The sequence below is a fragment of the Hemiscyllium ocellatum genome, chromosome 11, assembly GCF_020745735.1.
Source record: "Hemiscyllium ocellatum isolate sHemOce1 chromosome 11, sHemOce1.pat.X.cur, whole genome shotgun sequence".
Classification (NCBI taxonomy): Eukaryota; Metazoa; Chordata; class Chondrichthyes; order Orectolobiformes; family Hemiscylliidae; genus Hemiscyllium; species Hemiscyllium ocellatum.
In genome coordinates, this window is record NC_083411.1 from 50,142,606 (window position 1) to 50,168,882 (window position 26,277).

A 26,277-nucleotide genomic window follows, 5' to 3' on the forward strand; every position below is an offset into this window, starting at 1 on the left:
CGAAGGTCTCCGCAGGCAGGATGCCATTATTGTGGAAGGACGTTTGATACTGAAACAAAATTGGTGGCTCAGGATTTTGAAGGGAGGCGCACACAGGGAGACAGTGTTAGAGGGGCCACGGAAGAAGGGATAACGGATGGATAGGGGACACCACATGGGAATGAACGTGATGTGGGCAACCCGGTCAGCCGGGAGGATGCCATTATGCACCTTATTGAGTTACAAGACCGCGCAAGTGCGGCCGAGAAAGGTGAGTGGGAGAGCAAGGGGGCGGTGGCCCAGACGATTTGTGTGGGGACGTCGTAGCATCGACTTTGGAGATCTGCAGGCGGAGAGGTAGTGGCGCCCCGGTCCCTGCTCCCTACACTATTTGCTGAACTCCATGGGCCGACGCATGTGGCACTGACTAAGGTCCTCCTGGCAGTGTGGGCTCATTGGTGGGCTCCCAAGCTACGGGAACAATTGGAAAATCTGAGAGCAAAGTGTAAGATTTGCAATGAGCATAACGCTCGCAAAGTTCTTCCTCACCCACTACTTACTTTCCCAACATCCCTCGGCCCGTGGCAGGAAATCTGCATGGACTTCACTGACATGGGGGCCAAGTGGCGCACGCCAGACCACTACAGGTTCCTCCTGGTGATTGTGGACCATTTTTCCCGGTGGGTGGAGGCGACGCCAACAAAGAAGGAGGATGGGGAGGTAGTGGCCAACTGGCTGCGAAATGAGTTGATCCCCAGACATGGGGTGCCCAGACTCGTTTGTACCGATAACGGCACCCACTTTAAGAACGAACACCTAGCCCGTGTGGAGGCGGCGCTGGGAATAAGCCATAGGTTTGGCAGTGTATACCATCCAGAAAGCCAGGGCTTAGTTGAGCGGGCGAATAGGACCCTGAAGGACAAGATAGCGAAGGTCCTGGCGGGGACCTCCATGACTTGGGTACAAGCACTGCCCCTGGCTCTTATGTCCATGCGCCAGGAGAAGTGCGGAGACACCTTCCTTTCCCCTCATGAGATTCTGACCAGTAGACCCATGCCCGGACCTTGCTTATCACCCCGGTGGGAGGACACCTGGGACTTCATGAACCAGGGCATGACCCAGTACATGCAGGTCTTACACGAGATGGTTAAGCTAGTCAGGCAACAGGTGATCGATGCTCGGGAAAAGGAGGCTGGTTCAACGGCATCGCTCTCGGTGGGGGAGGAAGTTTACCTCCGGCACCCAGGCAGGACATCCTGGAGTGAGCAGAGGTGACAAGAGCCATTCTGAGTCACCGAAGTGGCTAACAACACCCTGAGGGTGGACAGGGAGGGGGACAATAACTGGCACCACTTTTCACACTGTTCCAGATCTCCAAAAGGACAATCACTGGCGGAGGGCGCTCCCGGAGAGGAGACGAAGAGTGGTGGTGATGATATCTGAACCAAGGCGGACTGGTCATCTTCTCATAGGGCTGGGTCTGTGCTTTGCGGTACGACTCTCCGTGCAGGTAACAAAGGATATGCTCTTAGCAGAGAAAGGAGGGGTCTGCGCGATGTTTGGTGCAATGCGTTGTACTTCAATAGCAAACAATAGGGGCCCAGATGGGAAACTCACTAGAACTTTAAGGAAACTACGTGCTCTGGCCACTGAACTGAAGCTGCAGTCTGGGGTCAGTAATCCTGTTATAGATTGGTTGAGTAAAACATTCGGGAAGTGGGGAAATATGTTGGGGCAGTTGGCCCTGGGCCTGAGCATTTCTGTTGCTATTTTTATTATTTGTGGCTGTCGTTGCATCCCCTGTCTCAGGACCCTTGTAACTCGAACTATCGACCGAGCCCTTACAGACAAGGATGACCACCTTTCTTCGCCCCCACCTTATCAAGCTGTACAGCAGGAATGCGCAGGTGCTCCCTGTGCGACAGTTGGCATGGCCGAATTTGAGATGGAGGGGGACCTCCCACCCCCATGTTACGACTTTTGAGTGCTTATGTCTGTTATGTATTATTTCACTGCTTCTCGTGCCTTAACGATTGTATGCGAACTGGAGAGGCGCCTAGAGTAGGGATTTTTTGCGACGCGGATTGCTTTGTGAAGTTGTATGCTGCTTAGGGACTCCTATCCCCTATAACTATGTCTCCCTAGAGTCAGACAAGCCGGGTTAAGCTAATTGGTCGGTCTTGCAAAGGAGCGACGGAGGGGCGCTCACCGACCATCCGGGTCCTGACTGCTGCGCGCGAACTGCTGTATTTTGTGTGGCCTCTTTCGAGGCCAAGGGAGGGAGTGTGGGGATCCATTATTAAGGTTAGGTAGTGTAAGAAACTTTATTGTTAGGTAGTGCTCACGTAAGGTAGTATTAGCAAGTCTGGAACTTGTTAGCTTCACTAGACAACAGTAAGCCATTATGTTACACTAAGAACAGACTGAAAAGCTGATGGCATAGCCTGAAGAGGCCCCAGGGAGGGTGAGAGATAACAGGACATTGGAGCCGTGTCTAAATGCACGTAGCTCAAACTGAGGTAATAGAATGTTATCAGGTGAGAACCAATGACATACTAAAATTCTGCATTTTACCAAATAAGGATGTAACTCTGGAATGTGAGAGAACAAAAGGATAGACAAATTAAAAATATAGTCAGAACGCGCCTTCTCCAGTGAGCTAGACACCTCACTGTACTGTGTACGATTCTCTCTCATTAAACCTGTTTATACTTTTAATCAGACCCAGTGTCTCTCTCCTCCAAACGAACACGGGGACAGAAGATCTGTCTCAACAATGGCCACTGCCATCCGACGCCTTAAAACGGCGGTGCTTGGGCCCGACGTAGTGCACCAGTTGGAGGATGCTCAGGTGTGCGGTGGGATCCCGTCCGCGCTCACCCCAGCCCGGACGGAATTTCGCATTGGCCCCAAGGTCCCGTACTTCCCGCTGGAGCCTGTGCCCCACAACCTGAGCCACCTCCGGAATTTTAATTTTGTTTCTTTTCAGGGGGTGAAAAGGCGGGCCTTGTATCGACTGCTGCTGCACACCGTCCACCTCTTCTCCCTCATCCACCGTCCGGACATGCCCTGGCGTGCCCATTTGCCACCAGATGGTGGGGATCCCCAGTGGAGGGCCCTCTACGCGGGAGTCCTCCCCCTTTCTCTCGGGGATCTGGGGTGGAGGGTGCTGCATGCAGCAGTCCCCTGCAACCGCAGTTTGCGGTGGTTCATGGACTCCCAGCCCAACTGTTTGTTCTGTGGTGCTGTGGAGCCCATGGACCATGTGTATATTGGGTGTGGGCGTTTGAACTCCCTTTTTGATTTTCTGAAAAACCTCCTCCTCTGCTTTTGGTTGCACTTCAGTCCCACGCTCCTGATCTTCGGACACCCGGTGCGGAGGAGGGAGGGCAGGTCTGAAGACCTCCTCGTGGGTCTGCTGCTGGGCATGGCCAAACTGGCCATAAACAGGTCCAGGCAACGGGCGTGGTGGGGGTCGTTAGGGCCGACTGCCTGCCCTTCTTCCGCGGTTACTTTAGGGCCTGGGTGTCCTTGAAGAAGGAGCACGCGGTGTCCACCCACACCCTGGAGTTGTTCAGGGAGAGGTGGGCGCCGCAGGGAGTGGGGTGCATCATTTCCCCCTCCAACTCTATTTTGATTTAGTCCCTGCCCTCCCCTTCACTGTTTGATCACACAGCATTGCCCTTTGATGTGAAGGGCACTGCTTGTCACAGGCCATTCAGGTGTTTCCTTTCTTCCTGGTGGTGGAAATTAAATAAAGATTTGTGCAACTTGTGTCTCTTACTGTGTCTCACAATTGCATACACACACCATGGGTGCAGGGGAAAAAATAAGCACTACCGCAGTTAGGCGGTAGTGTGGGGGTTAAAAAAATCAAAAGAAAGGGAAAAAATAAAAAGAACACCACGAATACTAATGACATTTCTGGCACAGAAAATTTATTGGTGGGGACATTTGTTTCCATTACAGATGATGGCAAGGCTCTAAAAGAGTTAGTGAGGAACAGGATTCAAGTAACAGACACTTTTTGTGGCAAATCGTTGCGCAACATGCAAAAATAATCCTGGACCAACCACAGTGATTGCACAATTGAGACCTCTGGCACCTGCTGGGCTCTTCCAACATCTTCTTAGATATCCCAACCAAAATGTCAAGGATATTTCGAGGTTTGAGTCACTCTTAACAAATTGTCAAGCTGAGTGGAAGCATCTCCCATTCGGCAAGCCACGTCCAATCATACCACTATAGCCCTCTGTAAGGAATACATTCCCCGATGGGGACTCCCAAGTTGTATAGATTTGGACCAAGAGACTCAATTTGTAGATGCATTGTGCCAGGAAGTGTAGAGACTGCTGAGTATTAAGTTGGAATTGCATTGGCCTAATCACCCTCAGTCACTGCGACAGGTGGAACACACAAATCAGATTCTGAACCGACACTCGGCTAACTATCATCAGGAAGGATTGCCTTGGCCTCAAGCTCTGCCTCTGGTATGATGTAGCATTTGAGCTATCCCTAATTAAACCACAGGTATGAGCCCTTCTGAGGTGATAACTGGGAGACTCATGTCTTTACCTGGTACAATTGATCTTAGAACAGCAGATTGTCAACTATTGAGTGATTCATTGTTAAAGTATTTCAGGATCTAACCGATTCTGTTCATTTTGCTTCCCAACAGGTGTCAGCAGCTTGAGGAGATTCCCCTAAAGGTGTTCACGACATCATTCCCGGCAAGTGGGTCTACGTTAAGAAAATACACAAAGAACCGTTGGGTGCCAAGTGGGAAGGTCGGTATCAAGTTCTTCTCCTATCACCTTCAGCCATGAATATGCAGGGCAGGAAGACTTGGATTCATGCATCACATGTCAAAAGGGCTAACACCCCTGCCCCATTGTGACAAAGTTTTTATTTTTGGAACTCGTAATTGTTTTGATCTCTTGGGTCACATGAACATGCACTGTCAGGCACAAGTTGTATGCGAATACTTTTTTGTGCATGTCTTATGTTTATCCTGGACATACGAACGTCTCCAGCTGCTGGGTTTGCTCTCATATTCCCATACATTCAAAGGACGGTATCCCCTTAGACCCATGCCTTTTAATGTATCTGCAGTGGCTGAATGGGTCACTCTCCAGAACGAATCCCACATGGCTGCCACATCTTCCACAGAGAAAGGGATATATTGGGTGGAAATTAATGGCACCAGAGGTATGTGGGAATCGACAGGGTACAGTTTTTCGGCATTTGAATGCTGGTAATGAACTCAATTTAATACCGTCCGTATCACCATCACTAATACATCAATGGTGGGAAAACCGTTATGTTCTATTTGTCGCACTTGATTTAAGCCGAAGGGTTGGTTTGCAGGTCAGAGTAATTGTACCTAATATTTTAATGGCACATCTGATGCTTGTCTTCCATCTAAACTTAATTTTATTATCTCACATCAACAGAAACTTTTGACCACACCTGGCTCCCGAACTATATAACTCAGTTTATCCTGTGCAATGGTACTTTTTTTTGTTTGCGGACATAAGGCTTACACGTGGTTACCTCTGTCATGATCTGGTTTCTGTTTATTTAGCTTTTTTAGTCCCTTTTATGTGTCATACTCTACCTTTCATTCCTTATTCTCCATAAACGTTGCAACTCTAAGATAGACAAGTTCTTTGCCCTTTGATATTGGCCATATGCTGCATATAAATCCTTTTCTGAGATTCAATTACTCTATTCCATATTGGAACAAGTAGTTCATGACACCTCCCAAGCCCTTGATAAGAGTAATGTAGAACTGGTTGCTATTCAAACAACAACATTACAAAATTACAAAATGGCCCTGGATTGGCTACTATCTGAGAAAGGACGGACCTGTGCCCACGTAGGAAAAGAGTGTTGTACCTACACTCTGGCCAATTCTGAAGAGATCATAAATTCAGCTGTTCATATTCACAAGGAGGTCGACAAACTTAAACAACTCCTTTCAAGTACCATATAGAATTGGGCTACAACTGGTCAGGATCACTTGAAACATCTATCCTCCAGGAGATTAACATCTTTCTTGTTGTTATTCTTGCTTTATATGTATGTATCAAATGTTGTTTTACTCATGCCCTTAACCCTCCTAAGTTACGACATCTTGAAGCTTCTGATCAGAAGAAGCGAATACTGACTGCTGCATATGGGTAATGATTCATAATGTACAATGTGATTGGAATCAAAAGGGCCAAACGCAGGCAAGTGGAACTAGTTTAGTTTGGGGAACATAGTTAGCATGGATGAGTTGGACCAAAGGGCCTGTTTCCGTGCTCTATAACTTTATGAGAATTTTAAATTTGCTCAGTTGCTAACTATAGCAGTACAGTTGACAAACAAAATATCAAGTACCCTGTAAAGGAAACATCTGGCAATCACAATCAGAACAAGTTGTGTTGATGAGTAAATTTTGGTCATGCTTAACTTAGCAGATAATCACAGGACATAGAGAAACATTTTGTGATTGGACATGTAAGATGTGATTGGTTAGAAGTACTCAGAGCAAGTGGAGGCTGAGGATTGGGTAAAGGGAGAGCATTGAATGAAGAAATAATGTATAAGAATGTGAGCAAAACATAGACAGATGTGCTTTGCATCACCTTGCTATGTACCATTAATGCCATACTTCTGCAATAAAGACTTCACGAAGGCATTGTGCAGTTCCCTGTCTGGTTATTCCTATTATCAGGGAAACAAGTACCCAACACTGCCAAAAGCTGGGAAGTCATAGAATCGTAGCATCCATACAGTATGGAAACAGGCCCTATGGCCCAACAAGTCCACATCGAATCTCCAAAGAGTAACCCAACCAGACCCATTCCCCTACCCTTTTATCCTATATTTACCCCTGACTCATGCACCTAGCCTATACATCCCTGAACACTACGGGCGATTTACCATGGCCAATTCATCTAGCTTGCTTGGATTGTTGCAGGAAACCAGAGCACCCAGAGGAAACCCACAGAGACACGGGGAAAATGTGCAAACTCCTCAGAGACAGTCAGCCGAGGCTGGAATCAAACCTGAGTTCCTGGTGAGTGAGGCAACAGTGCTAACCACTGAACCACCATGGTGCCCACATCTCCATATTTCATCACAATGGTTTGTGAGGTTTCCATGTGATTAATAGAATCTGGAATTGAATGATGCCATAAAACAACCATCGGTTATTGCAGACACCTACCTGCTTCACCAGAGTCATTGTCAAACAATATTTCTCATGATTACCAGTTCTGGCCTACGTGTGACTGCACAGCATTGCAATTAACAGTTAACTATCTTTTGTTAGTTAACAGGTCCTCCATGGTCAACAGGTCACTCATTATCAGGGTAATCCAGAATGGGCAACAAATGTGAAGATGCTAACATCTTGTGAAATGATTTTAAAAACGAGAGTAACCTCGCTGAGCTTGGAGCAGATGCATCTAGATACAGGTTGTTTTGCTGTAATGCAGCCGTTGCGTTCTTCTGGAACTCCGCACTACAGAAAATCGTGCTATTGAAATTGTTACAGAGAATTGTGTTGTAGATTGCTACAGAAAATCTGCTCAAGAGAAACTTCGCATTATCCAAACATCACCCATAATTAATTAATCACGTTGTAGCCAAACCGATATGACAAAAGGCACATTATAGCAGGAACACCAATAGTCATTGAGTCATAGAGATGTCCAGCATAGAAACAGAACCTGCGGTCCAACTCGTCCATGCCAACCAGATATCCTAATTCAATCTAGTCCCACCTGCAAGCGCCCGAACCTCCAAACACTTCCTATTCATACACCCATCCATATACCTTTTAAATGTTGTACCAGCCTCCATCACTTCCTCTGGTAGCACATTCCATACATGTACCACCCTCTGTGTGAAAAAGTTGCCCCTTAGGTGTTTTTTATATCTTTCCCCTCTCACCCTAAACCTATGCCCTCTAGTTCTGGACTCCCACACCCCAGGGAAAAGATTTTGTCTATTTATCTTATCCATGCCCCTCATAATTTTGGAAATCTCTAAAAGGTCACCCCTCAGCCTCTGATGCTTCAGGGAAAACAGCCCCAGCCTGTTCAGCCTCTCCCTACAGCACAAATCCTCCAAACCTGGCAACATCCTTGTAAATCTTTTGTGAACTCTTTCAAGTTTCACAACATCTTTCCGATATGAAGGAGACCAGAATTGCATGCAATATTCCAACAGTGGCCTAATCAATGTCCAGTGCAGCAGCAACATGAGCTCCCAACTCCTGTACTCAATACTCGGATCAATAAAGGAAGGCATACCAAATGTCTTCTTCACTATCCTATCGACCTGCGACTCCACTTTCAAGGAGCTATGATCCTGCACTCCAAGATCTCTTCGTTCAGCAACACTCCCTAGGACCTTACCATGAAGTGTATAAGTCCTGCTAAGATTTGGTTTCCCAAAATGCAGCACCTCGCCTTTATCTGAATTAAATTCCATCTGCCACTTCTCAGCCCATTGGCCCATCTGGTCAAGATCCTGTTGTAATCTGAGGTAACCTTCTTCTTTGTCCACTACATCTCCAATTTTGGTGTCATCTGCAAACTTACTAACTAGACCTCTTATGCTCGCATCCAAATCATTTATGTAAATGACAATAAGTAGAGGACCCAGCACCGATCATTGAGGCACTCCACTGGTCACAGGCCTCCAGACTGAAAAATGACCCTCCACCACCACCCTCTGTCTTCTACCTTTGAAACAGTTCCATATCCAAATGGCTAGTTCTCCCTGTATTCCATGAGATCTAACCTTGCTAACCAGTCTCCCATGGGGAACTTTGTCGAACGCCTTACTGAAGTTCATATAGATCACATCTACCATTCTGCCCTCATCAATCCTCTTTGTTACTTCTTCAAACAACTCAATCAAGTTTGTGAGGCATGATTTCCCACGCATAAAATCATGCTGACTATCCCTAATTAGTCCTTGCCTTTCCAAATACATGTATATCCTGTGCCTCAGGATTCTCTCCAACAACTTGCCCACCACCGACTTCAGGCTCACTGGCCGCCTTGCTGATCTTTGAGGGGCCCTACTCTCTCCCTTGTTACCCTTTTGTCCTTAATGTATTTGTAAAAACCCTTTGGATTCTCCTGAATTCTATTTGCCAAAGCTATTTCATGTCCCCTTTTTACCCTCCTGCTTTCCCTTTTAAGTATACTCCTACTGCCTTTATACTCTTCTTAGGATTCACTCGATCTATCCTGTCTATACCTTACATATGCTTCCTTCTTTTTCTTAACCAAACCTGCAATTTCATTAGTAATCCAGCATTCCCTATACCACCAGCCTTTCCTTTCACCCTAACAGGAATATACTTTCTCTGGATTCTTATTATCTCATTTCTGAAGGCTTCCCATTTTCCAGCTGTCCCTTTACCTGCGAACATCTACCCCCAATCAGCTTTTGAAAGTTTTTGCCTAATACTGTCAAAATTGGCCTTTTTCCAATTTAAAAATTCAACTTTTAGATCTGATCTATCCTTTTCCATCACAATTTTAAATCTAATAGAATTATGGTCGCTGGCCCCAAAGTGATCCCCCACTGACACCTCAGTCACCTGCCCTGCCTTATTTCCCAAGAGTAGATCAAGTTTTGCACCTTCCCTAGTAGGTACATCCACATACTGAATCAGAAAATTTTCTTGTAATGCGCTTAACAAATTCCTCTCCATCTGAACCCTTAACACTATGGCAGTCCCAGTCCACGTTTGGAAAGTTAAGATCCCTGACCATAGCCACTCTATTATTTTTGCAGAAAACTGAGATCTCCTTACAAGTTTGTTTCTCAATTTCTCTCTGACTATTAGGAGGTCTATAATACAATCCCAATAAGGTAATCATCCCTTTCTTATTTCTCAGTTCCACCTCAATAACTTCCCTGGATATATTTCCAGGAATATCCTCCCTCAGCACAGCTATAATGCTATCCCTTATCACAAATGCCACTCCCCCTCCTCTCTCGCCTCCCTTTCTATCCTAGACGCACATTCCTAATCATGCCCTGAGTTCAGCTGTCTTCCCTGTCAGGCCCCTTGCATTGAAATAAATGCCTTTTAATTTATTAGTCCTATCTTGTCCCTGCCTGCCCTGTTTGACTCGCTTCTATTCTCAACTGTACCCATCTCAGATCGATCTCTTTCCTTACTATCTCCCTGGGTCCCACCCCCCTAACCCCCACCTTACTAGTTTTAATCCTCCCGAGCAGCTCTAGCAAATTTCCCTGCCAGTATATTAGTCCCCTTCCAATTTAGGTGCAATCCGTCCTTCTTGTACAGGTCACTTCTACCCCAAAGGAGATTCTAAAGATCCAAAAAAATGTGAATCCTTCTCCCATACACTGGCTCCTCAGCCATGCATTCATCTACTCTATCCTCCTATTCCTGCTCTCACTAGCTCATAGCATTGGGAGTAATGCAGATATTACTACTCTTGAGGACCTCCTTTTTAAATTCCTGCCTAATTCTCTGTAATTTCCCTTCAGAATCTCAACCTTTCCCCTTCCTATGTCATTGGTTCCAATATGGACAATGACCTCTTGCTGGTACCCCTCCTCCTTGAGAACATTTTGCACCCTCTCTGAGACATCCTTGATCCTGGCACCAGGGACGCAACACACCATTCTGATTTTTTGCTGCTGGCCACAAAAATGTCTGTCTATACCTCGGACTAGGGAATTCTCTAACACAATTGGTCTCTTGGAGTACAATAGGTGAGTGGGGGAGGTGTTGAAGGTGATAGGTCAGGGAGGAGGGTCGAGTGGATAGATGGAAAAGAAGTTAGGCTGGTAGGACAAGTCATGGGGTCAGTGCTGAGCTGAAAATTTGGAACTGGGGTGAGGTGGGGGAAGGAGAAATGAGGAAACTGTTGAAGTCCACATAAAGTGTTCCGAGGAGGAAGATGAGGCATTCTTCCTCCAAGCATCGGGTGGTGAGGGAGCAGCGGTGAAGGAGGCCCAGGACGTCCATGTCCTTGGCAGAGTGGGAGGGGGAGATGAAATGTTGGGTCACAGGGCAGTGGGGTTGATTGGTGCAGGTGTCCCAGAGATATTCCCTAAAGTGCTCTGCAAGGAGGCGTCCAGTCTCCCCAATATAGAGAGGACCGCATCGGGACCAATGGATACAATAAATGATATTGGTGAATGTGCAGGTAAAACTTTGATGGATGTGGAAGGCTCCTTTAGGGCCTTGGATGGAGGTGAGGGAGGAGGTGTGGGCACAGGTTTTGCAATTCCTGCAGTGGCAGGAGAAGGTGCCAGCATGGGAGGGTGGGTTGTAGGGGGGTGTGGACCTGACCAGGTAGTCACGGAGGAAATGGTCTTTGTGGAAGTCGGAAAGGGGTGGGGAGAGAAATATATCCCTGGTGGTGGGGTCCGTTTGGAGGTGGCGGACATGTCATTGGATGATTTGGTTTATGCAAAGGTTGGTAGGGTGGAAGGTGAGCACCAGAAGGGTTCTGTCCTTGTTACAGTTGGAGGGGTGGGGTCTGAGGGTGGAAGTGCGGGATGTAGACGAGATGCGTTGGAGGGCATCTTTAACCACGGAGGAAGGGAAATTGGAAGGCGGCCATCTGGTGTGTTCTGTGGTGGAACTAGTCCTCATGGGAGCAGATATGGCAGAGGCGGAGGAATTGGAAATGCTGGCATTTTTGCAGGAGGTAGGGTGGGAAGAGGTGTAATCCAGGTAGCTGTAGAAGTCGGCAGGTTTGTAAAAAATGTCAGTGTCAAGTCGGTCGTCATTAATGGAGATGGAGAGGTCCAGGAAGGGGAGGGAGGTGTCAGAGATGGTCCAGGTAAATTTAAGGTCAGGGTGGAATGTTTTGGTGAAGTTGATGAATTGCTCAACCTCCTTGCGGGAGCACGAGATGGTGCCAATGCAGCCATCAATGTAGCGGAGGAGGAGGTGGGGAGTGGTGCTGGTGTAATTACGGAAGATGGACTGTTCTACGTAGCCAACAAAGAGACAGGCATAGCTGGGGCCCATTCGGGTGCCCATGGCTACCCCTTTGGTCTGGATGAAGTGGGAGGATTCGAAGGAGAAATTGTTAAGGGTCAGGACCAGTTTGGCCAAACGAATGAGAGTGTCGATGGAAGGGTACTGTTGGGAACATCGGTAGAGGAAGAAACGGAGGGCTTGGAGGCCCTGGTCATGATGCCCCAGCTGACTGTGAGGGAACTGAATGGGATTTTTAATTTTCCCAACAGCAAATCCCCTGTGTCTGGTTCACTCTGACAAAGTCCTTTGAAATCTCAAGATTTCAAAATATTGGCGCTGCATTCAGCCTCAATCTGAATGGTCACTCAATAGTCAATCTTTGAATCTTTCTGATAATTGTATGGCAGGCAGGGATAGTAGGAGAGATTCCTGGTCAATTGGAAACATTGAGTTAGTGCAGAGTAACAGCCACCCCACGGTGAAAGCTGCAGACGCTGATTCATGCCATGGCCTCTCTCTATATTGTGTGACCTCATTTCAAAGCATTGGTGAGAAATATGTGATGCAAAATAGATATATTCTGACATTGAGTATTCTGAAACAAACCTGAAATTCTATTATTTTTAGTGTGGAGATTGCATCAGAAATAGTCAGGAAATGTGGACATCACCCAGACCTGAGCAACTAGATCTTGCCCTTTTGGACACATCTTGTCATTCTCACCAGTCATTTACTTGGTGAAAGGCTGAACAGTTCTTAATCACAGTCCTGGAATTTTGGAAAGATAGAACATCTTCGGGCAAGATTTGCTCCTTAAGGTTTACATCCAGCTCCTGAGCAAGCGAAGAAAGTATTCATGGCTGTCTGAAGATGGACCAGAGGGAGTTGGCTTTATCTGAATTCTCACAGAATGAACAGGAAACACACTCTCCAATAGATACAGTGAGTATTTTAGCAAAACATGAAATTACACTCATGTAAAATCCTGAGAAGTGCTGATTCTTTGTGGATTTTAGCTTTTGTGAACTGCAGTCACCCGTCTTGTTTCCAAACTACTAAGTGATTGCTGTTAACTGGGGAATGAAGAAATGATTTTACAGTGGGGGAGAGTTGAACTAAGTGCTTAAGTTTAGATTGAAAAAATCTACTTTCTAATTTAGTCAATTCCTTTCTTTGCCCCGAGAGTGCTGCCAATCCAGCAGTGAACAGAAATGATGAAAACGTGAAGAGAGGTAACTGGTCCTCGAAGACTGACTATTTGCTCTCGATGATTGGCTGTGCTGTGGGTCTAGGCAATGTCTGGAGATTCCCTTACCTGGCTTACAAAAATGGAGGAGGTACTGTCTGGAATTTGAATTAAGGGGATAGAAATGCAGAGGGAGCATTTCAATGATCTTTAAGGACTGTTGGCTTGGATATTGCTCTTGTCAGTGCTTCCCATCGTAACAATTGATGTGGAGGTGCCGGTGTTTGACTGGAGTAGGCAAAGTCAGAATGCAACAACTCCAGGTTATGATCCAACAGGTTTAACCTTCACCTGATGAAGCAGCAGAACCCCAGAAGCTTCTGATTTCAAATAAACCTGCTGGACTATAGCCTGGTCTTGTGTGTTTTCTGACATCCTAACAATTGTGCAGGGGTTAGAAATGTTACAGTCTGGACATGGCACAGTTAAATACTAAAGTGCAAAGTGGTGGTTGAAATTAATTCAAGTGACTTTTGAGCAAATCAGATTGTCTCATTTCAGGTTGTAGTTTGAATCTGTGGCCCATTTCTCATCAGGAGTAAAAGGCATTGTACTTTTATACCTTTAAATACTTTATATTGCTAAATTCCTATAACAGAAATAATTCTAAAAACACAACAGAATGTCATTAAGACCAAGATTGTACCCAGCATTCTCAATAAACAGTAGATTAATAAAACTCATGTAGCCCCCTTTTCATTTGTCTAGTTCAAGTCAGAGTAGACCACATTTTCAGTTTAAATAGGCATAGATTGATTCATTACAAGTTTTATGGAAGATTCCTTTGGAGTTAAGATAATAAAGTCCTTGTCAGCAATATCGACAGATGTTAAGATTAAAACAAGGATAGAAAACACAAAAGAATAAAGTTTCAATCAGTCTTTGTAGCATGCTAGTGGAATCAATTCCTTGAGTTCCTTATTGTTGAAATGAAGAAAGCATCACTTGAAGTTAGATCCAGCAGCTGTGATGGCTACTATATCGAATGATTGGTGTTTACTTGTCCAGATAAACTTTATTTGACATCAGAAATTGAGAGACAGAGAAGATTGCTGGCATCTGACACTTACAGCTAAGATGTGTCGAGGTTTGGTTTTCAGTTCTGATTTCTAAGTGGTTCAAATTGCTTCCAACCCCTGCTTCTAGACACTGGACCTTTTATTTATTGGCATGTAATGAAAAGGCAGCAGATGGATGTTTCAGGGCAAAACAATCTCTGTTTATTGTTGTACAGAAGAAGTAACACAACAATACAGGAAACAGGTAAATCAACAACACACAAAAAGGTAACTTAATCCAAGACAAGATAACACAACAAATCACTATTATTTAAAATACACTATTATTTAATACCATAATACACTCATTCCATCCACCTCACACTACTGACTAAGTTACTACTCTGGGGTCTTGGGATTATGCTCACCACTTTGAATGAAGTTTTGAAATTGGCCTGGTACAGTTGCTCTGGCTTGCTGTACTCTGAATGTGGTAGGGGACTTCTAGATAGGCAACTGCTCAGTCTGCGTTGAGTCCACTGATGCCGGGCTAGGCACGTGAGTACTTGGATCTACCTGTTGAGTACTTGGGTTTTTTTTTATTTCTGCTGGTTTGTTGAGTTCAGTTTTCGCCTCAGTTGGGCCTGAGGACTTACAGAGATGGTCAGAATAGTTGATGCTTCACATTTTGACGGTCTTAGTTCCTTTTAGCATGATCAGCCTTGATGGTCATTGAGGTCTGCTGTCGGTCTTACAAAACACATTCTCCATATTCCTGTTTTTTGGTTCAGCTACTCTGGCGATGTGAGATCAGGGCCTGCAGTTATACCAGTTGTGGGGCTTCCAAATCGTCAGGCTAATCTCGAGGTCTTGTCGAGGTTTTCTTTTTGGCCTTGACTGGCTTGATTAGATTTCCAAATTTTACACAAGATTTTAACGGTTTTGATTGCTGTTGGATGTGGGGTGGTTGTTATGGTAACCCTCTTGGCTCCACACTGTCTCCATGAGTCGGATCTTCTATGGGCTGGGTGGCCAGAGGTATGAAAGCTGTCTTGGGGCTGGATTTGTTTGGTTTTGGGTTAATTGTCTCAGGTGCAATGTTTCCCACGAGATAGTCATTTCTTTGTAGTTGCCTCCGGAATACCCAGTCTCTGTTCACAGTTCGATCCCAACACCTGCTTCTCGTTTTTACTCCTCTGCCAGCACAAAACTTGCTTTTGTCAGTTTTTAAAGGTCTTGAGCTCTGTGCATATATTTCCAACACTGGGAATTTCTATGAAATTTATTGATGACACTATTACCAGTTGATTTGTTCAGAAACTATATTGTGTAAGGCATCAGCATTCAGCAAAAGCCTTCCTCAAACATTGGCCTCTTCTGCTGATAAATAAAGCAAACATTTTTATTAACCAGCACCTCTTGGAACAGGAGTGTGCAATTGATCAAATATTCCAGATAATCAAGAGGTACACATAACCGTAGTAAACACTGAACAAGAGAGACCTCAATATCCCTCAAAGCATCTCTATAAAAAACCTCCTAAAACCAATGTAAAAACACACAGTAAGTAAAAGAAAAGTACTGCAGAGAGTATTCACGTCACTGTTAGACTTTACTTACAGCAGAAATACACGGACATCATGATGGATTGCAATATTGAACACGTAATTTTGGTCAGTTTATCAGGAATACCCATTGATAAGGTGCTAGCTAAAACAAAGTTGCTGTTCCTACTTTACAATCTCACAGTGAGTCATCGATGAACTTCATTATCTCCTGGATTACAGTTATTACTTATCTTCATTTCGATCTTAGTTTGCCTCCAATAATGTATGTATGCAGCAATGCTTATATATTATCCACCATAACATAAGAGACTGAGTCTGGATATCATGCTATCAGAGAAACCAGCAGACAGCACGGTGGCACAGTGGTTAGCACTGCTGCCTCACAGCGCCAGAGACCTGGGTTCAATTCCCACCTCAGGCGACTGAGTGTGTGGAGTTTGCACGTTCCCCTCGTGTCTGCGTGGGTTTCCCCGTAGTGTTAGGCAGAGGGGTATGGGTGGGTTGCGGGTCGGTGTGGACTTGTTGGGCCGAAGGGCCTGTTTCCACCCTGTAAGTAATCTAATAATGATATAAAGTCAAGGATTTTACACCGGCCAGTCATTATTTGGTGTCGACGATGAGTCACCATGAATATTCTGTGGAATCCCCATTCTAGCACACTCTGAAGGTATTGCCCAGGAAACTGGATTTTCCACTAGACAATTCTCTGATTTTTGGAACACTCCAAAAATCTCTATTTACATCGGAAATGTAATAAAGTAATTAATCAGGGAAGTTAGATTATTAAATCTAACACCCCTGCCATGTCCAGACCCGCTCCAAACCCCCACGTCCATCAGATCTGAGTTGACATCTACCTAGCAACTCCTTGCATCAGTCAAATGCGACCCAACCCAACCCAACATTAACATAGAGTCATAGAGTCCTACAGCACGGAGACAAGCCCTTTGGCCCAAATTGGTCCATGCCTACCAAACTGTCCATCCATGCTAACCCCATTTCGCTGCACTTAGCCATTTCCTTCTAAACTTTTCCTATCTATGTACTTGTCTAAATACCTTTTGATGTTGTTAATGTAATCAACCTTCTGCTGGCAGCTCATTCCAGATGCATTCCACCCTCTGCGTCAAAACGTCCCCCTCAGGGTCCCTTTTATTCTTTCCCCTCTAACCTTAAACCGATGCCCTCCTGTCCTCGATTCCCCAATTCTGGAAAAAAGACAGAGTGCATTCACCGTATCCATGCCTATCATGCTATTATACATTTCTATAAGAAACTTCCTCAATCTCTTCAGCTCTAAAGAAAAAAGTCTTAGGTTGTTCAACCTTTCCCTATAACTCAGACCATTGCATCCTGGCACCATCCCTGTAAATTTCTTCTGAACTCTTCCCAGTTTAACAACATCCTTCCTATAGCAGGGAGACCAAAACTGAGCATAACACTCCAAATGTGGCCTCACCAACATCCTGTACAAGTGCAACATAACTTCCCAACATCTATACTCAGTGCCCTGACTGATGAAAGCCAGTATGCCAAAAGCCTTCTTCCCTGTCCTGTCTGTCTGTGACTCCACATCCTCGAGAGAACTGACCGCTGGCCTCTACTGTCAATCTGACCTCCTGCCCAGCTGACATCCTATCTAGCTAGTGAACAGTCAGGAGGGAGTTGCCCTGGGAGTCTGCAAAATTGACGCCAGACCCTTGAAGTCTCATGGCTTCAGGTTAAAAAGGGGGCAAAAAGGTCCTGCTGATTATCACATACCATCCTCCCTCAGCTGATGAATCAGTACTCCTCAATGCTGAACAAACTTGGAGGAAGCATTGAGGGTGGCAAGGGCACAACATGTCCTTTAGGTGGGGGATTTCAACATTGACCATCAAGACTGGCTCAGCAGTAGCACTACTGATCAAGGTGGTTATGTCCTAAAGAACTTCACTGCTACACTGGGTCTGTGGTAGGTGGTGAGGAAACCAACAGGAGTGATAAACGTACTTGACTTCATCCTCGCCAATCGACTGAGGATTGAGTTGCAGAAATAGCGGAGGTGCTGAATGTGATCTTTCAAACATCATTGGAGTCGGGAAAGTTCCAGATGATTGGAAAATTGCTATTGTAACCCCTTGTTCAAGAAAGGATCAAGACAGAAGATGGAAAATTATAGGCCGATGAGCCTACCCTTGGTTGTAGGTAAAATTCTAGAATCCATCGTTAAGGACGGAATTTCTAAATTCTTGGAAGTGCAGGGTCAGATTAGAACAAGTCAGCATGGATTTAGTAAGGAAAGGTCATGCCTGACAAACCTGTTAGAATTCTTTGAAGAGGTAACAAGTAGGTTAGACCAGGGAAACCCAGTGGATGTCATCTATGTACACTTCCAAAAGGCCTTTGATAAGGTGCCTCACAGGAGGCTGCAGAGTAAGGTGAGGGCCCCTGGTATTCAAGATAAGCTACTGGCATAAGTTGGGGATTGACTGTCTGACAGAAGGCAGAGAGTTAGGATAAAAGGTTCTTATTCACAGCTGGTGACAAGCGGGGTCCTGCAGGGTTCAGTGTTGGGGCCACAGTTGTTCATTTTATACATTAATGATCTGGTTGAAGGGACAGGGTGAATTCTGGTGAAGTTCGCTGATGATACGAAGTTAGGCGGACAGGCAGGTAGTACTGAGGAGGTGGGGAGGCTGCAGAAGGATCTAGACAGTTTGGGAGAGTGGTCCAGGGAATAGCTGATGAAATTCAATGCTGCTACACTGGGTTTGTGGTAGGTGATGAGGGAACCAATAGGAGGGAAAAACTTACTTGACTTCATCGTCACCAATCTGCTGGCTGTATTGGTATGAGTGACACTGCACAGACCTTGTGGAGATGAAGTTCCACCTTCACATTCAGAATACCATCCATCCTGTTGTATTGCACTATCACTGAGCTAAATGGGACAGACTTCAAGCAGATTTAGCAACTAAGACTTCAGGCACTGTGGGCCATCATCAGCAACAGAAGCATACTTCAGCACAATCTGCAAACTCATGGCCCAGCATCTCTCCCACTCAAGCATTACCATCAAGCCGGGGATCAGCCTGGTTCAATGGACAGTGAAGTTGGGGAGTCAGGAACAGCACTAGACATACCTAAACATGAGGTGTCAAGCTAGTGAAGCTACTAAACAGGGCTACTTGCATGCCAAACACAATAAGCAGCATGTGATAGAGCTAAGCAACCAATCAGTCTGAACCAGACTCTGCTGTCCTGCCACATCCAATCATGAATGGTGATAGACATTTAAACAACTCACTGGATGAGGAGGCTCCACAAATGTCCCCATCCTCAATGATGAAAGAGCCCAACACATCAGTGCAAAAGGTAAGGCTGAAGTGCTGAGTGGATGATTCATCTCAATGTTCTCTACTTGTCCCCAACATTACAGATGCCAGCCTTCAGCCAATTTGATTCACTCCATGAGATAACAAAATACAGTTCAATGCACTGGATACTGCAAAACCTATGGGCCTTGACATCATTCTGGCAATAGTACTGAACGTCTGTGCTCCAGAACTTGCTGCACCCCTAGCCAAGCTCTTCGAGTTTAGTTACAACATCAGCATCCACTCATCATTGTGAAAATTGCTCAGATATGCTCTGCATACATAAAAAAGCTGGACAAATCCAACCTGGCCCATTACACCCCATCAGTCGATGATCAGTGAAGTGACGGAAGGTGTCGTCAACAATGGTATCCAGCAGCACCTGCTCAGCAATAACCTGCTTGGTGATGCCCAGTTTGGATTCCGCCAGGACCACTCAGCTCCTGACCTCATTACAGCCTTGGTTCTAACATGGGAAAAAGAGCTGAATTCCAGAGAGGAGGTGATAGTGACAGCCCTGGGTAAAAACAATGGCTGCAGATACTGGAAACCAGATTCTGGAGTAGAATGGTGCTAGAAAAGCACAGCAGTTCAGGCAGCATCCGCGAAGCAGTAAAATCGACGTTTCGGGCAAACGCCCTTCATCAGGAATACAGCTGTCTGCCTGATGAAGGGCTTTTGCCCGAAACGTCGATTTTACTGCTCCTCGGATGCTGTCTGAACTGCTGTGCTTTTCCAGCACCACTCTACTCCAGATAGTGACAGCGGTGGACATCAAGGCCACAGTTGACTGAGTGTGATATCCAGGAGCCCGAGCAAAACTGGAATCAATGAGTGTCAAGGATCAAACACTTCTCTGGCCCCCAGGAAAGTGCATGGTTGCAAATCCTCAACACCATTCACAATTGCTTAGATACTGAAGCAGCCCATGTTCAAATGCAGATTTGGGATAACAAGTGGCAAGCACATTCATGTCACACAATTGGCAGAAATGACTCCCTCCAACAAGAGAGAGTCCAGCCATTATTTTGTGAAATTCATTCTCATGACCATTACTGAATCTCCCATTGTCAACAGCCTGGGGTTACCATTGACCAGAAACTGAACTAGACTCATCATCATATATATATAAAATACTCTGGTTACAAGAGCAAGTCAGAGTTTAGGAATATTGCAGCAAGTAACTCATCCCTAACTCCACAAAGCCTGTACATCATCTCCCAGGCACAAGTGCCAAACACTGATATTATAATGTAAAGGTTGAATTTATCATCAATCAGTGATTCTTTAAGATTATCTACTGCTATCTATAATTGATAAATAAATTAATAGATAAGGAGATAATGTATTCCAACCCCAGATGAACAACTGGCAAATATCAACATATAACTTTATTCCCTTTCTAACTCCTCACGCTCACAGTCATACACAGATAGAACATAGAACAGTCCAGGCTCTTCAGCCCTCTATGTTGCGTGGACCTTTTATCCTATTCTAAGATCAAACTAACCTACATACCCTACATTTTACTATCATCCAAATACCAAGTGATGTAAGACTGACTGGTCTGTAATTCCCAGGGTTATCCGTTTCCCCTTTTTTGAACAAGGGAATGACATTCGCCACCATCCAATCATCTGGTACTACTCCAGTAGCCAGTGAGCATGCGAAGATCATTACTTCTGTTGTAATGTCCTGTACCTTTAAGAAAGAGTGAATGCTGTTCTGCACTGAGAGCTTACAAGCATCTGTCACATGATTTAACTAGCAATCTCAGAGTGTACTGGAAAATTGAAAATATATAAAATTTGGCTGTGAAATGGAAACCTGAATTGTTTGCTGTTTTGGCAACAAATCCAATTTAAACAAACAGTTTAAATTATGCCTCAGGATACTAAAACCCAATCCAGTTTGAATTTATTGTTTTACCAACATCAAACTGATGATCCAATGTTGGGGGAATATAAAAAAGGCAACCATTTTCAAAATCAGACAGAGCAACTGCAATCAAGAGAGAGAGAGATCCAAGACATTGAAATACTCTGTATCAAAGGTACCTTTCATATGAAACATCTTAACAGTAAAAAGAAAGAAGATGATCCAGTGAGGTCTTCAGCCGGAAGAAGAAAGACACCAAAGATGACAGCCACTGAAAGCTTTTGAAATTGATTTGATGTAATTTTAATAAATGTTTTATTGGAACAGTATATTATAGCTTTGGAGGCAGGTATTAAGCAGTTAAGAGAAAAGGGGCCTTAGTGTTGTGAATATTTGTTGCTTGATGTTCCCTTTTAGAGTTAAAGAATGAATTGATGTTATTTTCTTGAAATATTAGAAATATGAGGTGAGGTGAGCTTCTCTGGGTGTTTGGTTTAATGAAGAGAGGGGTTCACCGCTGTGTCATAACACTTTAGGCACAGCAATCTCTTCCCTCGCTTCCTGCAGCCACCTTGGGTGTATCCCATCTGGTTCAGGCGACTTATCTATCCTCATGCTTTTCAAAATTTGCAGCATATCCTCCTTCTTAACATCAACCTGTTTGAGCATATCAGTCTGTTTCACGCTGTCCTCACAAACAATAAGGTCCCTCTCCCTAGTGAATACTCATACAACATATTCATTAATGACCTCCCCAAATACCAACTCCAGGCACAAGTTCCCTTCACTATCCCTGATTGGCCCTACCCGCACTTGCTGTAAGTTCTCCGTAAACAACCTTCACATTTCTGTTGTACATTTCCCTGAGAATATCTACTCCCAGTTTATGATTCACAGTTCCTGCCTAATAGCATTGTAATTTCCCCCTTCCCCAACTAAATCCTTTCTCATACCATTTGCTCCTATCCCTCTCCATGACTATAGTAAAGGTCAGGGAGTTGTGATCACTATAACAGAAATGTTCTCCCACCAATAGATCTGTCACCTGGCTTGGTTTATTACCAAGCACCAAATCCAAATGGCCTCCCCTTTGGTTGGCCTAGCTAAATATTTAATCAAGAATCCTTCTTGGACACACCTGACAAAATCTGCTGCATCCAAACTATTTGCGCTAAGGAGGTTCCAGTCAATATTAGGGAAATTGAAGTCACCCGACACAAGCCTGTTACGTATGCACCTTGTCAAAATCTGCCTCACAATCGGCTCCTCCATGCCTTTGTTGCTATTGGGTATCTATAGAAAACTCCCAATAAAGTGACTGCTCCTTTCCTGTTTCTGACTTCCACTTATAATGACTCAGTGGACAAACCATCCCCGACAATCTCCCTTTCTACAACTATTATACTGTCCCTTATTAGCAATGCCACCCACCCATCTATTTTACCTCCATCTCTGTTCCTATTGGAACATCTAAATCCCGGAACATTCAGCAACCATTCCTGCCCCTGTGATATCAAAGCCTCAGTAATAGCCACAACATTGTAGCTTCAAGAAACTCCATGCTCCATTGTAGCTCCATGCTCTAAGTTCATCACCCTTATTCTTGACACTTCTTGCATTAAAATAGACCCATCACACTGACTGCAGCTTTGCCCTATCAACTGCCTATCCTTCCTCACAGTCTCTCTGCATGCTGTATCTGCCTGTTCACCAGCATCCACATCCTTTGATCCATAGTTCCAGTTCCCATCCCTCTGCCAAACTAGCTTAAACCCTCCCGAAGATCTCTAGCAAACCTCCTGCCCAGGATATTGATGCCCCTCAAGATCAGGTGCAACCCGTACAGGTCCCACCTTCCGCAGAAGATCCACATACCTGAAGCCCTCCCTCCTATATCAGCTCTGCAGCCACGTGTTTAGCTGCACACACTCTCCGTTCCTAGCTTCACTAGACAGTGGCACCAATAGCAATCCTGGGATTACTACTCTGCTTTTACTAATTAACCTTATTCTTACTAATCTTTCAATGTTTCCCTCAATACACAGTTGTCCCACTGGACTGAAGAATTGCAGACATTATTCCACTTTAGAACAGGGGCGAAAGAGGAAAATCAGGGATTTATAGATCAGTTAGCCTAACATCTGTGCTGGGGCACTGGTTGGTGTCTCTAATTAAGGATAAAATAACTGAGCACTTCAAATTTCTTCAGTTAATCAGGGACAGTAGGTCATGCCTGACAAACCTCATTTAATTTTTTGAAGCCATGACTAAGATAGTGGACAGGGGAATGTCTATGGTTGTTGTTTGTATGGACTTCAGATGGCATGTGATAAATTGCACATAAGAGCTTATTAACTAAGGTAGAGGCTGATGGAATTGAGGGCAAATTACTTATATAGTTCAGAAATTAGTTGAGTGGCAGGTGCCAGAAAATAAGGATAATGAGTAGGTCCTGAAATTTGCAGGATGTGACCAGTGGTGTCCCCGTAAGGATCTGTGTTAGGGTCTCAATTATTCATATTTGTTATTTACAACTAGGATAATAACATAGAAAGTCATATATCCAAATATACTGATGACAAAAGTTAGGGGGCATTGTAGACAATGTAGTCAACAGCATAAAATTGCAGAGGGTTCTTGATAGACTCAGTAATTGGGCAAAAATGTAGCAGATGAAGTTCAATGTAAGCAAGTGTGTGGTTATCCATTTTGACCGATATAGTATCAACCTGGATACTTCCTAGATGGCATCAAGTTAAACACAATGGATGCCAAAAGAGACTTGGGGCTTCAGGTGCATGGACCTTTAAAGTACCACAAACAGGTACAGTAAATAATGAAGAAAGCTCATGGAATCTGGCTTTTACACCTCGAGGACATGAATACAAGGATGTAGACAGTATGCTGCAGATATACAAAACCCTGGTTCGACCACAATTGAAGTACTGTGGGAAGATCTGGGCACTACATCTAAGGGAGGATATATTGGCCTTGGAGGGAGTACAACATGGTTTTACAAGAATGATAACCTGGATTTTAGGGGTTTGGTTTTGAGGAGAGATTCTAAAGATTAGGCCTGTTTCTCTGTTAGTATAAAGTTGCTGTTACCATCCCCTTGAAACTGCAGAGTATGTTGGGAATTCACATCCATGGACCCTGTTTCACCTTTTTATTCTATTTTCCAGGTGTATTTCTTATTCCCTACTCAATCATGCTGGGTCTTGTTGGGATACCAATATTTTTCTTGGAATCTTCCTTTGGACAGTTTGCCAGCCTCGGGCCTGTTGCAGTGTGGAAATCTGTACCAATGTTACAAGGTTAGAGATTATTGAATAGTTAAAACTCAGCAACAATTTCAATGCATTTTAATGTTTAATTCATATTAATAAACTAATTATAATTGAGTGATTAAATGAGAGTGTATCTGAGCCTTGCTGTCATTCTCTTTGAAAACTTTGTTATGTTACACCAAGATATGTCAGTGATTAACACTGATGTTAGTTTAGTTTCTTATTCATTGAATGCGCGTGATTGTGATTGTGTTCATTTCACCTGGATGGTTGACTCCAAATCTCATTGTTTTTTCAGATTCAATTTTTCCTTAGATCATTTAAAGAATGATTAGATTAGATTCCCTACAGTGCAGAAACAGGCCCTTGGGACCACCAAGTCCACACTGACCCTTTAAAGAGTAACCCAGATCCATTTCCCTCAGATTAACACAACAGACAATTTAGCATGGCCAACCCATCTTTGTTTTGTGGGAGGAAACCAGAGCACCTAGAGGAAACCCACACAGACACAGGGAGACTATGCAAACTCCACACAGACAGTCGTCCGAGGCCGGAATCAAACTCAGGTCCCTAGCGCTGTGAGGCTGCAGTGCGAGCCACTGAGCCACTGTGCTGCCCTTGTAAATTGTATCAAGTTGCTGTGGTGAGATTTGAACCCATGACCCTTGAGCATTAACCTGAGCTTCTTGACTACCAAGCCAGTGACTCCTCCACTACACCACCATCTCCAGGAAACTTGACTAGTAACATGCCCAACTATTGTAAACTAATAGCAAACTACTAGCTCAGAAATGTGTATGCTTGAACAATGTAATGAATGAGTGTTGGGTTGCCCAATATCACAATATCATGCCCAGTTTCTGACATTGTGGGAGATAACAAAAGCAGTGCCCCATCAGGTAAAACACCCTGGTGGAGGCAAACTCACACCATAGCAACAGCAGTTACTATCTATTAAAGACATCATAGACGTACAGATTTAGAAAACAAATTGATGACCAGCATGACTTTGGAAGCAGACAGTTTGGAATAGGGAGAATTTTGTTATCCTTAAACAGCATCAGTTTTTCAGAGTACAGACAGTTGTACACATCTATAGATGGAGCATTAAGCACGAGAACAATGGAACATATTTCTACTTTTCATTAGGATGCAAACTCTTTCAAGATAAAATGCATTTCTAAGATTTCCTTGGTAATAAAAACAAATTAAAATGCTAAAGAACGCCCTTGAGCTGGGACAAAGGCCAGTGCATTACAGAAAACTTGAATCCTAGAAAGCTCTGTTGATGGCAGTTAATACATAATGACAATTACAAATGTCTTTGTTCCTAAGGAAAGAGCAGTATAATTTGGAGAGACAAAAATATCAGAGACACACAGCAAAAGCTGGTGTTTTTGTAAAGGCCAACTCATGGACAGCAACAAAACTGGTATGGATTTGGCATCCAGCAACACCTTCACTGATTTTACTGTTCCAAAACTTCATGCAGTTCTATTTTGCAGATCAAGGTCTAGGTGAGGCCATGAAAAGAACTCTTAAAAATCTTGTCAGAACTCAGGGAGGCACAGTGGCCTTACATTGCCAGGGATCTGGGTTTGAATTGACCCTCAGGCAAATGTCTATGTGGAGTTTACACATTCTGCCCATTTCAGATGGGTCCCACCAGGTGCTTGGGTTTCCTCTCACGGTCCAAAGATGTGCATGTTTGGTGGATTGGCTGTGCTAAATTGCTGATAGCATCCAGGGATGTGTAGGTTAGGTGGATTAGCGAGGGGAAATGGAGGGTTGCAGGGAAAGGGTAGGAGATTGGTTCTGGGTGGGATGCTGTTCAGAGGGTCATGCAGACTCGATGAGCTGAATGGCCTGCTTCCACTCCGTAGGGATTTTATAACTTGACAAGGAGGCGCTTCACATTATTAACATGCACAGTTTTTCTGGGTGGATCAGAAAAGTCTGGATATGCTTTGGAA

At 44.4% G+C, this 26,277-nt stretch overlaps 1 protein-coding gene across 1 annotated transcript in view; it reads left to right on the forward strand.

Annotated features, from left to right (window-relative positions):
* The first annotated feature begins 591 nt into the window (after positions 1 to 591).
* The window catches only part of LOC132819977 (sodium- and chloride-dependent neutral and basic amino acid transporter B(0+)-like), a 161,168-nt gene continuing 135,482 nt past the window's right edge, over positions 592 to 26,277 (forward strand). Inside the window, exons 1-4 of the mRNA XM_060831914.1 lie at positions 592 to 1,250; positions 4,658 to 4,713; positions 13,123 to 13,299; positions 24,197 to 24,328. Of these exons, the coding sequence (XP_060687897.1) occupies positions 592 to 1,250; positions 4,658 to 4,713; positions 13,123 to 13,299; positions 24,197 to 24,328 (1,024 nt within the window). The remainder of the gene's footprint in view (positions 1,251 to 4,657; positions 4,714 to 13,122; positions 13,300 to 24,196; positions 24,329 to 26,277) is intronic.